At 37.3% G+C, this 17,789-nt stretch overlaps 1 protein-coding gene and 1 long non-coding RNA gene across 2 annotated transcripts; both read left to right on the top strand.

Annotated features, from left to right (window-relative positions):
* The first annotated feature begins 29 nt into the window (after positions 1-29).
* Positions 30-5,809, top strand: LOC109070934 (potassium voltage-gated channel subfamily S member 3-like). The gene is made up of 2 exons (XM_042737100.1): positions 30-515; positions 1,802-5,809. Exon 2 carries the CDS (start codon positions 1,881-1,883, stop codon positions 3,387-3,389), a length of 1,509 nt encoding a protein of 502 aa, XP_042593034.1. The 5' UTR covers positions 30-515; positions 1,802-1,880; the 3' UTR covers positions 3,390-5,809.
* Positions 5,810-6,426: 617 nt separating this feature from the next.
* LOC122139440 lies at positions 6,427-11,046 on the top strand. The gene is made up of 4 exons (XR_006156295.1): positions 6,427-7,027; positions 7,466-7,664; positions 8,669-8,930; positions 9,047-11,046. It is a non-coding gene; the product is annotated as an uncharacterized LOC122139440 (long non-coding RNA).
* Positions 11,047-17,789: the final 6,743 nt, after the last annotated feature.

Below are 17,789 nucleotides of genomic sequence, written 5' to 3'. Positions count from 1 at the left end.
CTTTTCTTTTCTTTTCTTTTCTTTTCTTTTCTTTTCTTTTCTTTTCCACAAAATCCATCCGACCTTTGTTGTCTTCCTCAGCAGTAACTCAAGGGATCTTTAATCTCAGTCTTTTATTAGTTTTCTGATCCTTTAACTGGCCTTCACGAGTGGTCAAAGTATCGGTCTCTAGCCCTAATTTCACCTCTCTGGCCTCCGATTATTTTTCACTCAATCATTGTTCCTCCGTGGAGCATGTGGAGGCGCGTCCTGTAACGCAAAGCGCAAGCGCGTTTCAATTGCCACGGGCCAGTGACGCACGGACGCACAGCTGCCCCGAGGCACCGCGAGTGCGTTAGCGGCACACTGTGTGCCAAGTGTCCCACCCGACACAGTCTGCTGCGGGACATGGGGCAAACACTGCGAACGAGCGCACACCGGGCTCGACTCTACCAAGGAAGGCGGTGGAAGATGGCATTATCCACACCGAACGTCTTTGCAGTGCACTGATGCCGTCAGAAAAGAAAGGAAAACAGGTAACCTGTGACATTGCTTGTGTGTGGTTTGGGTTAGGCAGTGCTGCTTTTGAACTTAACTTCGGTGCTGTCCTTGGTGCTGGATTTCCATCAGACAGAGCGCGTGGACTTACACACACCTTGCAGAAACTCAAATATGTAATTTAGAAATTTGATGTTGTACCCAAATGTAACAGTTTGGTGTTTTGAGGTCTAGTGGGAATGTCGTTTTTCTATAGTTACTTTTGTTGCTGTCAAATCTTATTTACGTTTTATATATTGCAAATTGAATTATTACATACATACTGTAGGTGTAAAAGTTTAAACCGTATTGAAAAATCTGGAGTTGAAAATCTTAATTAAAGCTTGAAATAATACATTAAAATTGAAAGAGGAAATTATATGACATTTAAGAAGAAAGATTTAAGTTTTTGCACCATTTATAGGTCACCAATCAAATAAGTATGTCACTATGTACAGAGAGTTTCCTCTAAATTACAAGATACTCTCTGGATGTTTCTCAAATCATTCTGGAGTACGTGGTCATCAGGTTTTACACAAACTTGTGCAGTTCATGCTGCTGCCACTGAAGCAAAAGAGGGACAAACCAAATGCTTTCTGAAAATCAAACACATATGCTGACTTTATTATAATATTTAATATATTTTAATGCAAAACGATTCTACATTTTCAATTCAACCTCTCACTTAATGTTGAAGATAGTTTTTCTTTCTTAATTTTTTATTATAATTTTTTTTTTAATTTAATAAAAAATGCAATCCACAATTATTTTCACTAGTGGTCTCAGACTTTAGACCCCATTGTCAATGTTTCATCATCACAGAATAAAAATATCCATTTTTCAAACTTTATAAAAGCACTGCACATCAGAACTGTCAAGTGTTCACTGAATGTCCTGAAATCCTGACATGACTTTGTACCCTGGGTACAAAGTACTGCTGGGAAAGAAAGTCAGAGTTCGTGTTAAAATGCTCATAATGATCACTGAGGTTTTGTTTACGACACTGTACAAAATCAATATCCATTAGCAGCTATAAAAGCTGATTTGGGCTCCAAAATGCTTTTATCCCATCATGATTGTTACAGTTAGTAGCATTATATAATAGCTTAGCTGTCTTTCTGTCTGTGATTAAGTTTTTGTCTTGTCATACAGTTGATTACAGTACAGTGAATTATGGCAAGGAGTACTGAAAAAAAAAGGTAACATATTTTTGATGAGCAGGAATTTATGTTATTCAATAGCAACAGGTCAGTGCTAATCAGGCTTTTCTTTTCCTCCATTATAGGCATGCAGCCAAAGCTGAGTCTCTCCAAAACTGCTTAGCCCAACAGTCCCACTTACTCCTTCATGTTCTGGCATCCATCATGGTGTATGGGCAGGTCCTGCACCGCCAAGGCCCAGAGGAGAGCTTCATCAACCTCAACGTCGGTGGCTTTAAGCAGCAAGTGGAACGAGTGGTCCTGCAACGCTTCCCCCACACGCGACTGGCCCAACTTCTCTCCTGTAGCTCAGAGGCTGCTATTCTCCAGCTTTGCGACGACTATGCAGCAGCCGAACGCGAGTATTATTTTGACCGAAATCCACATTTTTTTCGCTACGTGCTCAATTTCTATCATACCGGAAAGATCCACCTGATGGAAGAGTTGTGTGTGTTTAGCTTCAGCCAGGAGTTGGAATACTGGGGCATCAAGGAGCTTCACCTGGACGCTTGCTGCAGTGACAGATTTCAAGAACAGAAAGAGTATGCAGGAGATCACGACTGGGGAAATGATGATGACCTGCAGAACCAGCTGCAGGACAGCTTAGATTCATCTATGGAGGAACTGTCGGCATTTGACAAAGACCTGGAAAAGTTTGAGGGCACCTGGTGCTCCGAGAAGCGTAAGGAACTCTGGCTGCGACTGGAAAACCCGGGATATTCGTGCTCAGCAAAAATAATGGCGGTGTTTTCACTGAGTGTTGTACTGATGAGTATTATAGCCATGTGCGTTCATAGCATGCCTGAGTTCCACCAGGTGGACATTAATGACAAAGAAGTGGAGAACCCGGTGTTGGCTTTCTTCGAGATCTTTTGCGTCCTCTGGTTTTCTCTCGAGTTCATCCTACGATTAGCTGTCACACCATGTTTGCGCAAATTCCTAAGCAATGTGCTAAACATAATTGATTTCGCCTCTATTATTCCATTTTACGCCACGTTGGCGTTCGAAACCATGGATGCTGAGGAAAGCGAGGAGCTTGTGAACGTGGGAAGGGTAGTGCAAATCCTGCGCCTCATGCGTATCTTTCGCATCCTCAAACTGGCACGGCATTCGGTCGGGCTGCGTTCGCTTGGGGCGACGCTCCGTCACAGCTACCATGAGGTCGGACTCCTCATCCTCTTCCTTTCCGTGGGAATCTCCATTTTCTCAGTGCTCATCTATTTTGTGGAGAGGGAGGACGATGAGTCAGAACTGCAGACCATACCGGTGGGCTGGTGGTGGGCGACGATCAGCATGACCACGGTGGGATACGGTGACACATATCCAATCACGTTGGCTGGGAAACTTATCGGCACCTTGTGCATCATTTGCGGCCTGCTTGTAGTCGCCCTTCCCATCACTATCATCTTCAACAAGTTCTCCAAGTACTACCAGAGACAGAAAGCCCTGGTGGAGTCTGACCAGCTCCATCCAGAGGACGAAAAACTGCCAAATCTCAGCATGCCTTTTCTTTACATAGGAGACCTCTACGGACAAAAGATGACTTCTCTGGTGCGCAGCATGTCCTCAAAGAGTAGCTCAGGAAGTGAGGGAGACGTCACTGATGCTTCCAGCATTCAGAATGTTGAAATGGTCTGCCCTACTGGGATGCCACAGGCTGACAAAGCAACATAAATCAGGGTTCCTCAAATCTGGTCTTGGAGGGCCACTGCTTTGCAGAGTCTAAACTATGCAGGTCATTGGCCCTCCAGATCAAAATTTGAGGGACCCTGAAATAAATGTTTATATGCACAACCTCAAATAAATAGGGACGAGAAGAAACAAAAATAAACTTCCTTGCTTAGATCTGCAGCACATGTTGAGGAAACACTTCAGGACCCTAAGACTCAAGGCTCTTGTTTCTTACTGAGCTACTCCTGGACCTTCAAACAAAAGCACTTTTTCTCTTTAGTTCTCTGGGCGAAAATATCCCAAGCTTTCCATTATTTCTGGATCAGAACTTGTTATGGAAACTAACCTATACAACAGGCTAGCAGTAACATTGATGCTCTATACCCAATTAACAGCACTGATTGACAGGTGTTTTTTTTATTCTTCAGACAAGCTGTTCATTTAATTACAAGTCTTTCTGCAGTGCCTGTGGGAAAAGAACTATGCTTAAATGTTTTATAGGCAATGACAGCATCTAAAATGCTGGACTTCAGATGGCATGTTGGTGTACACCATCCTTCCTAATGTGTCCATCAGACAGGGAAGGACGGAAAGAGTGCATGCATATTTCAACAAGAGAGAGGAGAGGCCACAAGAGAAAGGAGAGAAGAAAGCAGGAAAGAGATGTTACAGTGGAATAAAGTGTTGATGTACAGTAGATTTAAGTCTCTGCTCTTTGTTCTGAAATCACTGCATGGGTCTGTAGAGAGATGAAGGGTCTTAAAAGAAATGGTTCACCCCAAAATGAAAATTATGTTATTGTCAACAAAACCTCATGTCATTTGAAACTTATACAGCCTGTTATTTTGATGTGAAGCACAAAAGATACAGCTCTTTTCAGTATAGTGCAGTTTATAGTGACCACTATAAAAATGCCTGGCTCCATAAGGTGCCTAAACACAAGTAAATAAACAACGTGTGAGTAGTTCATACGAGTTGTCCGCTATTCTCTAAACCTTCTGAAGCTGTACAATGTCAGCAAACTAAAATTTTTTTTATTATTTTTTGAAAGTGGAGTATTAATATGATAACCATAATTGACGTCAGTAAGTTGAATCCCGATTTGTGAAAGAATCAGCATGATTTGTATAGTTCAGTGGAAAGAACTGACTCAAAGTAACTTCAGTTCAGTTCACTGACTGAAAAGACCTGCCTGAATTTTTTTTCAAAATATCTTTTTTTTTTGTTCCACAGAAGAATGAAAGTCATGCGGCCTTGGAATGACATGAGTAAAAGTAAGTAAAAGATCATTTTTTAAACTGAACTTTGGCTTAAATCTTTTAAATTTTAATCTTGTTAATCAAGTGTTTCTTTACAGTGAGTTTGTCCCACCTTCTCATATGTCTCATGAGTAATGCCTTATGCGTGTATTATCAATAATTCCTTATTAAGCATCAGGTTCAGCTATCCTCTGTCCTCTGCATGGAGGCAACACATTCTCTCTCCATCTTGCTGTCTCTCTCATTTTTTTGGAGTGGCTTATGTCAGTAGGCTGTATTAGCAGCAGGAAGACAGGTCCAAATGTTAGAGCTGTCTGCCACAGGGGATGTATTACTGCTGAAACGGCATCTGTTTGGCAAGTGGCTTTAACTTGGATAGATCGGTCTCTGTTTGAGACGTGCCCATTGATCAATATGTCACACTTGTGTGCTCAAGTGTTTTAAGTGCAGACCTGAATGTCTCATGAGTTACACGAATGGTGCAACCGACCCTTTTCAGATTCAGCAAATTCAGAGATTTGCTCAAGTTTCAAGGTGAACGTGACTGGAAATGGAAAAATGTCCTTCATTACACTCTCATACACACTCTTATATTTATACTGGGGCTTTGCAGTATCTTTAGTGATTTTGCAGTTAGAGTGCTTGAAAAATACAGAGAGAAATGTGTTTTTTGTTTGTTAGTATAAAGGAAAAGGTTTCAAGAAATATTTTCCTTTTAGAGATTGATTACATGCCATGTACTGTGGCAGGGTGACTTCTCTCCCTCCTCCAGGCCAGAAACATGAGGCCACCGCAAAGAGTCACATTTCTTGTTCAAACCATTGGTTTGGACAACTCACACAAACCTGAGCATGTTGTTTGCAAAAATATATACGCAATCACAGCACTGTTCCTCTTACGTTATCCTTGTTCTGTTCTGTTACAATATGAGCTGGTGGTTTAGGATGTGGGTTTTCACCCATGGGAAAGCAAAACCCACAAACCAGCGAGTTCCCACATCTCTATGAATATGGCACTTAAGCCTGAAGTACTTCAGAAGTGAGCTGTGCAATTGCTGCATCACTACTGGCACCAAACACAATTGCAAAAACAAATTCTCAAGACTCCCCATTTTCTGTTATTTGGAGAAAGATATTTGGTTTTTGTCTTGTGCCAGAAATACACTTCAATTCAAAAGTTTGGGATGAGAAAGATTTTTTTTTCTTTTTTAAAATTGATGAATATTTTTTTATTCAGCAAAGATTCATTTAATTGATTAAAAGTGTCAGGAAAGACATTTATAATGTTACAAAAGATTTCAAATAAATTTCAAATAAATATAGTTCAAACAAATGTTCTTCAGAACTTAAAAGAATCCAGAAAAAAAAAATATATATATATGGTGGCACAAAAATATTAAGCAGCATTTATAATAAAAATAAATGTTTCTTGAGCCCCAAATCAGCATATTAGAATGATTTCTGAAAGATCGTGTGAAACTGAAGACTGCAGTCATGACGGATGAAAATTCAGCTTTGCCATCACAGGAATTAATTGCATTTAAAAAATATTTCGCAATTTATAAAATAAGAGTAATGCAGCCTTATTGAGAATAAGAGACATTAAAAACTTTTGAACATGTAAATTTACACTTGGTCAATATTTTAGTCAATTTGAATCTGCATTTAATTTTAGTTTGATGAAAACAGTCATAAGCAGGACAATGACATGATTAGATTATTTGGAACAGCAAAAATTGTTTCTAGACTTTTCTTCTTCAAAAACTTTGTTAGTGTGCTGTTAATACAATAATTTAGCAGTGCTATTTTCTCCTTGACATATTTTCATCAAGAGTGTTTTAATTCAAAATGTATCATCATGAAGTTTTTCCTTTCGTCTTTATTTAATCAGAAATCCCTACATCAATGAACATTTTTGTCTGTAATTTAGGATATCCAAAGCGCCTCTGCTCAAACAGACCGCAGAAATTACACATTTGACCTTTAAGCTGCTTATGTTGATGGCTGGTCATAAAACTTATTTGTTTGTTCGGGTGATAAACCAGCTTAACAGCACCTATAAATGTCCAGTTAAACTGCTTTTTAACATATGATTATGATCCAACTGGTGCATAAATCTCCAGCTGAATGACAGTGTAACAGGTGAGTTTGGAAGCATAACATCTTCAGTGCTGTCTCAAGCAATTTACCACCTCCTCTACTTGGCTCAGTTCACATCCAGCTCTCTCTTTCTCTCTCTCTCCATTTCTCTTGTCTCTTGCATTCTCTTCTTTTCTTTCTTACCTCACACATAGGAAATTGGATGGAATCATCTGTCAGAGGCTGAAAATAGAGTAGCAAGGCGGTGAAAAGAAGTGTCTGAAGCTTTGGGGAAAACAGAGAGGTGATTTTTTTGTTTTGAGGTCCAATAAGTATCAAAGTGAACAAGCCAACATGGTGACTCGATCCAGTAACCATTTGGAAAAGTAATGTCACTTTTTTACAATGATTCACAAAAGATAGCATGTTTATTTAGACACCAGCATTATAATACTGATCAAAAGCGTGTATATATAATAGATTTATAAACAAGTGGTTCATGCTATTTATTAGCTAAACTGAATGATTCAATAAAATTTGTGACATGACAAAAATCAATACAGCTACTCTGAAAGCGCCATTCCCAATCCTCTTGCTGATCGATGAAACTGATCCAGTGACGGCATTCCAACTCCTGCTGAAGCTGTACTTACAGCTCAGAATAGTCCTGTTTCTCACAATCTGAAGATTGCCTGTCAGCCGTCAGACCACTTTACTAAAGCCAGACCCATCTGTTCCGCAGGGCTGCCTGATATGGATGTTATGGAACTCTGGCTAGGCTGGTGTGATGTCGTGTTCAATCACCTGGAGTTCTAGAATTGAATTTGGAATGCTGAAGAGGTCACATGCTCGACCAGTGTTCCATCTCCCCCTTTGGCCTTCAGCTGGGCGGATCTAAACTTCACAATGTTCTCATCAACTGGAGGTCACCTGTCCACATAGTATGTATATGTATTGATCTTATTTCCTTGTTTTGAATGATTAACAAAATAATTCACTCAGAAGTTATTCATCATTTACTCAACCTATAGTGCCATTCCAACCTTTATCATTTTCTTTTGTTACGCAAAATTTGTGAGATTTTTTTTTCTCCATATAACACAAGTGAATGGTGGTTTTTACTGCCAAGCAAGTCTGAAGTCAAGTAATTGATGATAAAAATATTCATTTGGGGCACTGTTTTCCCCTTGGAATTATTAGGTTCTATCTGAAATTTTTGTCAAAATGTAGTTATTCACATGTTCTTATTCTGTGACCTCTTTTTTACATTATGTGATGTTGTTTTTTAAGTTGTGTACATTTTGGAACTTTTTATTTAGAAAATAAAAAGGTTCTTTCTACACAGTCGAATGGAATGCAAAAACTTTAAAGCTCAATATCTCAAAACTGCTCAGAACACAGATAGAACCTTATAATTCCAAGGGGACGATATACTTTAATATGTAATTTATTCCTGTGAGGCAAAGCTGAATTTTTATTAGCCATGATTCCAGTCTTCAGTGTCACATGATCCTTTAGAACAACATTTATTTCAAATAATTGTTTTTAAAATGTCTTTAATACCACTTTTGAAAACTTTAAACACTACAATGTCTGTCCTAATTCTGAATAAATTAAGCCTACACTCTTAATAATAAAGGTGTTTAACAATGCTATAGAAGAACCCTTTTTGTCTAAATGGTTCTACTAAAGAACCTTTAACATCTGAAGAACCTTTCTGTTTCACAAAAGGTTCTTTGTGGCAAGAGAAGGTTCTTCAGATTATCATAAGGTAAGAAAGAGATGGTTATTTAAAGAACCTTTGACTGAATGGTTCTTTGTGGAACCAAAAATAGTTCATCTATGGCATCACTGTGAAGAACCTTTTAAGCACTTTTATTTTTAAGAGTGTACACACTCTGGATCATTGGTTAATTCTCACACTGTGCCTTTGCTGCTTTTTTAGTGATGGTGAGGAAGATGATGGCGTCAGAATCCTATATTTGCTTTATCAGCAGCTTGTGTTTGTTTATCTGAGTCAAAGATCAGAGAACGGCCAATCACAGCCAAACATCAACAATGTCAGCCAATTTCTGATAAGAAGAACATGGCAGAGGACACAGCAAAGAACTCACTGACACAAACACCCAAAAGCAGGCATAGGTGTGTGTGTATCAAATCAATGACATGCAGAACAGGAGTTCCTGAAGAGATTCACACTCAAAAAAGTGAGATGGGTAACTGTGCTATTCACACCTTGTTTTACGAAATGAGAATTAGGAAATGTGTGTCTGCGAGACACCAGGTTACACATGGTCACACATTAACTTTCTGTCTCCTTCAGAGAAATATCGCGACATTTCTTTCATAACCTTCAGAGAATGATCAGGAATGATGTCGAGGTCTGGCCGGAAAGAGAAAGAGAGGGAAAACCGGGTGGCCCCAGCAGATGGGGGTTAGGGTTCTCCAGTTTTTTCCATTTCAAACAGGTAATGGGCTGTGAAATGAATACACCGTTAGCATTTTTCTTCAATGTGAGGACAGTTTCATTCAACATATGGGCATGGAAATTAGTGTGCATGTATGTTGGTTGCTCTTGCGTCTGTCTGTGTGTGTACGTGAGCTGTATTATTAATTATCTGTCATTTTAGCCTACTGCGATTTAAACTATAGGAGGCACTACCTGAAAAATAATAATATTCTATCAATAATAGTATTGCTATGAAAATACTCAATATTTTGGGTTACTCAAAATATGTAGAAAGTAATTTGTTAATGCTACTCCACATTTCCTTTAAATGTTTGATAAATGAAGGTGTGAGTAATGTAACCACATTGAAAATGCTTATTGCATTCATAAAGCAAACATTTTGCTAATTGTTTACAGTTTAACAAAAGTTACCCCCATAATTCATGCACAGCGTCATGGGGCATACGAAAAAGGTGGATATTCACTTTTAATCTTTCACACACTCACAGTACGGCCTGAAAATGATGTATTGTTTTAAAGGTGAACATTAAATGTCATGTTTGATGTAATCATACTAGTATGTGTATGAGTATGAATGTGAGTTAGGACAAAAGGTTATTGGTTCTTGTGAATGTTAAGCTCATACAGTATGCATCTCACAGCTCTCTTCCTCTTCCCCCTGCACTCTTGAGATCAATTCCCATTTAATTAGGGTCTGAAAGTTGTTAACGCTCACTGTGAAGTGCACACACATGTGAAATGGTTACTGATGACTAACACTTTCTTTTTTCTTTACGGCCACGTCACTCCTGCAGCTGCTGGCATTATTGCAGACTGCGTGATCTGCAGTGTGTGCGAGGTGTTTCATAATGCTACACTGCTCGGATGACTTGACTCTAATTAAGAGCACAAATCATGTCTCTAGATGGGAAACGCTGTATGGCTTTTGTAGATCTTTGCTGGTGTTGCTTTATACACATGTGAGTGTTTCAGGATAGATGCTTGTCCTTCTGTAATAACATTGAATATTCCTTGTTGTGTGAAATCACACTGTGGAGCTCCAAAAAAACAACAAAATACCAGGAACCTTAGAAAGTAGTAGACCTATATATTTTGGATGACTTATATAATAGCTTTGAAAATCTTCCCTTGCACTGCAGCTCTTAAATCCCATTCTTCATTCCACATGTTAAACTGTCGTGCCATTTTTGGTTACAACGAAAGCAAGAACCAATATTGTTTTGTTTTGATTTCAAGTGTGGTGTGGCATTAAGATGCCATTTTTGACTCTGAATAATCATTTAGATTACCATTGAAAAACTTAAGACTTAAGGACGGTGCAATTTTCTAATAGCAAACGAGTTAAAAACAGTATCTCCACTTATGGTCTAAGAAGTTTCCTTGCTGAAGATTACTAAGCATTGAATCCAGTAAAATTGGCAGTATAAGTATTGATCTTCTCTTTGACAGACTTCTGACACTGCTTTTAACCCTGGCTTCGAATCTTTAGGGATGAATGCTGCAAACATTCTTTTTTAATGGTTCTTTTGGTCTTTCTGAGTGCTCTGTGTATTTAAATGCTTGCTTTCCGCAAAGTCAGAGAGAAAGAGAAAGAGAGAGATGCATTAATGGAATGTTTCTTGCTTTGATGGAGAAATCAGAGAAGGCTTTTTGTTTTTATCCACTTGATTCTGTTTTTAGGACAGCAGCAACAAAATCAAATGGAAAATCTAATGAAATTGTAACAATGATAATGGACAAATTGTTTTAGTCAGCAAAGCTCTCATTCAGTTTTTCATTCAATGCAGAGGAGTTTTCCCGAAACCATTTAATAAGTATACTGTTCAAATGTTATAGATATTTATTGATAAGTTATTGAAAAAAAGTGTTTGTTTTTTTTGTTCACCAAGGCTGCATTTATTTGCGGAGAAAAAAAGGAACAGTAAAGTAAAAACACCAAGAACAGACATTTTGTGAAATATCATTTATTGCTATTTTACTATTACTATTTATTATTATTTTCTATTTTAGTATATTTTAAAATGTAATGTATTCCTGTGATGGCAAGGGCCAATTTTCTGCAGCCACCTTTACTGTATTCAATGTCAAGTGATTCTTCAGAAATCATAATAATATGCTGATTTGGTGTTTGAGAAACATTTCTTATTATCAATGTTTAAAACCGTTGTGCTGCTTTGTTTTATTTTAGTAGTTTTTTTTAAACATATACTGTGTATATAAATATATAAACATATATTTGGAAGTATCTATTTCCAGAAAGGTTTTGAAATATTTAAAATAGAAATCTTTTGTACGACATTCTAAATGTCTTCACTGTCACTTTTGATCAATTTCATGTGTCCTTGCTAAATAATAACATTAAATTCTTTCCATAAAAAACACATTATATGAACAAAAAAAGACTACCTTCTTGGAACAGCATAAAGGTGAGTAAATGATACCTCTAGAAAAAAAAAAATCTCTAGGTTAATAGACATATTCCACAGAAATATCAAACTGTCAGATTGAATTCTGTTTTACAAATTCGATCTGAACTGAAATTTTCACTTCTAAATTTCAGGTGCACAATTGCAGAAGGACATAAATCCCATGAGGATACAGCATTTGGCAGGCAAACATTGCACTACTTTGCAGAAACTGTTCAGGCAGGCAGGTGAGTGAAACAGCGGTCAGCAAGACTCACTGCAGGATGAATTGAAGGCTGTGCCACTTAAATCTCACATAAGTGTGACATCACTTTGTCAGCGTGTTTCGTCTCTGTCTTCAGTGGTAGTGAAGATGAGTCACCGTCAAATGATGACCAGGTCAATCCAGATGCACTCCTTGCTGCGATGAGTTCCATCTTGCATTACTATGATGAGGATATGAGAAGGTTAGTTGATAGCACAAATCCAGCTGGACTTTAGGTCTTACGCATGCATACAAACACACTCAAGCAAAGTGGATATACTGTATGTCTTTAACCAGATTGGACATGAAGGTAAATGACCTCCTGCCTGACTGATGCTTTCTGGTGGTCCAGCAGTTCTATAAATCAGTCTGTCACCTTCAGGAGCAAATAAATGCTGACAGCACACAAAACAGCTGCTCTGTACTTGCTCTCTGTGTGTTATCTGCATAAAGCAGCCCTGATAGAGATACGTGTGCTATTTAGATGGCTATGCTGTGCATTAGCTGTATGTGTGTTTTGCTGCTGTTTGTGTGGATGAAATGGCACTATCGTCAGTTTGTGTTTATTAGATGTGAAGTATTTTGATCAATAATTCTGAATATTGGAGGCTGCTGAAGCTGTTGGATGTAGTCATAACCACGTAGTTCAGGGTCAGAGGACACAATCAATAAAAATGTACTGAGTTAACATAGCAGTCGATAAAACCATCACTATGACAGTAGAAACTTAATCTTTCTTTCTTGATTGATTGATGTCGTTTCAGTGCTTCAGTAAGAACTACTTTTTCATTTTTTATTAGATTTTTTTGTATTTTTTTATTATTATTATAATTATTTTCATTATTATTATTATTAAGTATATACTGTATGTTTTACTGAATGCTCTGGAGAACCACTATAGTCTATAAGGCAAGTATTATTATTATTATTAGTGGTATTATTATTATTATTAGTAGTAGTATCATTAATAATAATAATAATTATTATTATTACTATTAATTCTTATATTTTACATGATCTTATATTATACTATATTACTTTTACTAGTATATACTGTACAACTAGTACCATTTTTTAAAATGATTTTTACTATTATCATTACTATTATTAGCAATAGTAGTAGTTGGAAAATAATGTGAAATATTATTAGTAGTAGCAGTACCAGTTGTAACCTTTGGCAAGAAAATTTTATAATCATATTTCATTTGTCCATTTTCTTTGTGTACAATATTTTTTAATAACAAAAAATTGCTTTGTGCTTTTAAAATTGAGGTTTGCTTTGAATGTGTTTAGGGAAGAGTAGTGTTGGCTTTACTGGATGGTTAGCGTGTTGTTGTAATCTGTTGTCTGTCCAGTGTGATGTTCAGATAAAACATAACAAGGTTCATCTCAAGGAGCTGTGGAAGAATCTCTCTCACGCACACTTTCTTACGTGAGGGTGACTGATGTAATTATTTGCTGTTCTTTTGTGTTTGTTCTGATGAGCACGGGTGAGATGGTCATCAGGAATTCAATTCTAAACCCTCAAGAGATCTGAAAACACCCTCTGAAATTAGCATTTTCTGTCTTACACACTAACACAGCACTCACTCAATGCCATTAGGATTCTGTCTCTGAAACACTCACCATCAAACTGTCAACCTCATTACTACACACTGCATGTGCATTCGTGGCCTGACAAATAGACCTGCCTGCGCATACCATCTAAAACATGACCGGACTTTAAGGGACTGGATTACCACTGGATACAATAGGAGTGAACCAAAAACAGGAAGGGATCAGGCTCATTTGTCTAAATAGTTTCTTATCAGGCTTCAGATTAAGGCCTCAGTAATAAAGTGAATGTGGGTGAAGATAAATTGGCCGGACTATTACACACACACACACACACACACACACACACACACACACACACACACACACACACACATTCAAAGGCAGAAAAAAAATGTATTGTCTAAGATTTTGAGCTTATTAAGTTTTAAGTTTGTTTTAAGATATATGAATGCCTGAATTTATCAAAGTCAAATGTTTTGATGGTTAGCCAGTGAGCGATGTCAAAGATAATCGATTTCAGCTTTAACAGCTGAATGAAGGCCTTGCCAAATCATTGCCAGTAAATGTTGTCAGTTTCCTATGAATCTTCCTCAAGGGGGTGCAGTTTTTCTTTTGGCTGCATTTTTTTGTCTCATTGGACACATTTATATACAAAAAGTATGCTTCTTTTAATCTATTAATTCAAATTACTGAAACTTGAGATACAAATGGTGATTCGCCCGTCAAGAAAATGATTAAATAAAACTCTGTATCCTGTAATCACAAACAAAAGTGATTGCTTCATTCCATCTAAACCAATTATATTGCTGAAAAGGTAAAAGGCCCATTGTCCACAACCCCCCTCCCCCCTCCAAGTGTAGAGTATATTGTTATAATGCCTTTGGCCAGATGCCAGTGTCTCCTCAGTGCTTTATACATACATTATTGTCACTTCCTCTCACTGCTGTAGATCAATGTCATAACTGTTACCATATAGATGATCTGTCTAGATACCATATACAGGGCTCGACACTAAGCTTTGACATTTGCTTGTCATTCACTTGTCAGAGTAAAAAAGTTACTTGTCCGGGGGAAAAAAGTTGTTTTTTTGTTTGTTTGTTTTTTTTGGCGCAAATGTAATTTATTCTGAAGCAATAGTCTTATCAGTGCTCTATCAGGCATTACTTTAATCAGCATAATTGTGATATTTGCCTTAAACTGATTGCTGTTACACTTTATAACTTTATGAAGGACAATATTCTCCTAACCTGATTAAATATACATGTCACCATTTACGCCAATTTCTTAAATTTTATCAATACATTAAGTTAGAATAATAAGACAATATATGGTTGTTACTATTCAAATGAAATCAGTATCAACAAACTCCATCTTTTCACTGCAGAGGAAACACAGAAGCTGCATCGAAAGTGCCATTTAGATGTATTTACTCTGTATTTACTGTTAGACTGTTTAATGAAGATAAGCATTATCTTCTCATTATGCTCATTATCATAAGCAAAATTGCAAATGCATAAATAATGTTATTAGATTAATGTGTATTTTTTTTTGACATACAAATATGAAACATTGGAAAAATGCAATGATACTTTTAAATATGAAATTAAACCACCAGTAAGTGGTGGCAAGTCACCAAGTTCCTTCGAATGGCTGATTCATTCAATAAATGAAGCAAGTGACTGTCTTTATAAATGGCTCACTGAATCATTGACTCACTCAAAAATGCTGAATCATTCAGTAACGAAAGACTGTTGTGTGTTGCTCGGAGATGCACGACTGTTCTGCTGTGGCTTTGCTTAGGACTATCTTCGTTACCGAAATGGAGGAAAAAACGATCAATAATGTGTTTAAAATGTAAGTCAGTTAATATTCTTTGTTTATTGAACTACGGTTGTATAAAATTGATATCACATTTGCAATCATGCTGAAAGTCGGGAAAACTTAACTCTTGGTCTTGTGATGTTAAAAATTTTATATAGAATATTTATCTTTTTTCTACCACAGTTTGTTTGTTCATGTTTGTTTCTTTGTGTGTGCTGTTGAGCTTATAGTTTTGATTTCTCTGTGAGTCAGACAGGCTGCACAAGCATCAACTGACACGACCTTGATACTGTCAATACATTATCCATTATTAGTCACCGTTTACACTGAAAGTAATAAAATCAGAATCATTCTCGCCAAAGTTTCAGTGCTGCCCTAGTTATTGTTTGTTATTAAAATTTTAATCAGGTTACTTGTCCGGTCGGGCAAGTAAAATTCTCTTTCACTTGCCTCTTCACAGAATGCACATGTCCCGGACAAGTGGACAAGCGTAAATGTTGAGCCCTGATATATATATTTTTTAAAGGGGTGTTTGATTGTGATTTCCCTTTTTTAACTTTAGTTAGTTTGTAATGTTGCTGTTTGAACATAAACATTATGGCAGTTTAATGAAATTTACTTTTAACTGAAATTTACATATGCCCCACCCACGGGAACACACAACAAAGGGGGCGAGGCCATGTTGTGCTGCTTTAGAGAAGAGGAAGCCTTGCTGTCAAAACTAGGGGTGCACCAACTAAGTTCATACATGAATCGCAATTCTTTTGAAGGGAACACAGATAATACAGGTAAAATTGTACTTGTAAGGATATGTATACACAGAGGAAATCCTTACTTCTATTAGTGTAGCAGGGAGTGTGCCAAATTAGATTACTTCAAGCTGTTGTGGTCGCACTGCGACAGCGGTCATGTCTGTTGTAGACATTTCTATCCGTCAAGCAGGAAACGTTATTATTGCAAACATAGCGGACTCATCGAAAAATACATTGACATCATCTGTATTAAAGAGAAAATATTCACTTGATCCGATATTTAAGTGAATAAAATAGCATTGACAGCCTTACTGGAGTTCCACAACTGCTGACTTTATTCTCTCTCACTGCACTTGTGTGTGTGTAGGTGATGTAAAAGAGGAAAGCAGGCATTTGGTCCAAAGCACTGTGAGGCAAGGGAGGGGGAGATATAAAAAAAATAAAATGTTTTTGCGCCATTTGCGTTGTTTTACTACTTACACAATTATTTAAAGAATAAAACATTGTTATTTACAACACACAGCATGGTTTTTAATCATGACATTACATTACATTTCCTAAACCCAAACAAAACAGGGCAAAATTTCCCTAAGCATTTCCTAAGAATTAATTTTCTTGTTGCCATATTCATTAACTTACAATATTCATCTGACATTAATGTCATCTCATGCTTCAGCAAAGTACAGTATCTCTGGCTAAAACTAACATTAAAGTTAGTGAGGTCAATGCTAATGTACAAGCATAAGTACACAAGCTGTCATTGTAAGACAGTAGCAACTCCGTTTGTTTGTCCGAGTGAGCAACAGTAACTAAGGGGGGGCAGGGCTTACTGATAGGTCAATTATTCACTTTATGTGTATAGACATATTTTTGATTGAATACAAGATCTATCGTATCTTGACAGGTCGGTCACAAGTGACATCCAATCAAGTACAAGTTGAAAATTTTCAGTGGAAATGATTTGATTAGTTCATATCTGCCATGCCTCCCAGTTCTGCACAGGCTGGTGATTGGATGGGAATTCAGTTCATTGTGGTACACTTTCTGTTTAGACTGAAATGTAATGCAAAGGACGTCATCACTCAAAAGAATTATTTGTACTTAATATTTAGCATGCCAAGTGCAAAGCATCACACAGTAGAGTGCAATATAGCTGAGTGCTTAACGTTTCAAGATGCATTGCATTTCATTTGGCAAGAATTCAGCACTGGATTGTATAAAAGCAAAACTTACACATTGTTAGTCACTGACAAGATATTGTTTTTAATGTTGTTTATGAAAGCTTCACTTTTTATTGTGATGTCCACACAAGTTTACAGTGACCATTTAAGCGTCGCACAAATTCTGTTCCATACTGGTCGGGTCAAAGAACTGCAGAATGGCACAGACTGTAAAAGTTAAAATGTTTAATTGATGGTGTTAGCAGAAAATGTTTAGCTGAATAAACTGATCTCGGACCAGCAATCAGTGCTGAAATACGGTTATTTGCCCATTAGGAAATGAGCCTGGTTCTGAGTCAGCGAGGCGCTAGAGAGACACTGCCCAGTGTAATTAGCAGCTACTGATGTAATGTACTCCCATGAAGTTTAATGATGTTACTCAGCATTTCAGCTGTACAGATGGGCTGCACTTTCTCAGTAAAAGCTTTAGATCGTGATTGGTCATTTGTGTGCAGGCATTGCTGCAATGCAGTAGTAGTAACAGCAAAAACACACACAAACTCACTATTCTCTCAGAGTGATCACTTTTATGTTCATAGATGTCTCTGAGCCTCTGGCTGCTTTGTAATGATGAAA

Source organism: Cyprinus carpio, chromosome B13 (assembly GCF_018340385.1).
Source record: "Cyprinus carpio isolate SPL01 chromosome B13, ASM1834038v1, whole genome shotgun sequence".
In the NCBI taxonomy this organism is placed as follows: Eukaryota; Metazoa; Chordata; class Actinopteri; order Cypriniformes; family Cyprinidae; genus Cyprinus; species Cyprinus carpio.
Note: the sequence above shows the minus strand (reverse complement) of the source record. Positions and strands in the feature narration are given on the sequence as shown.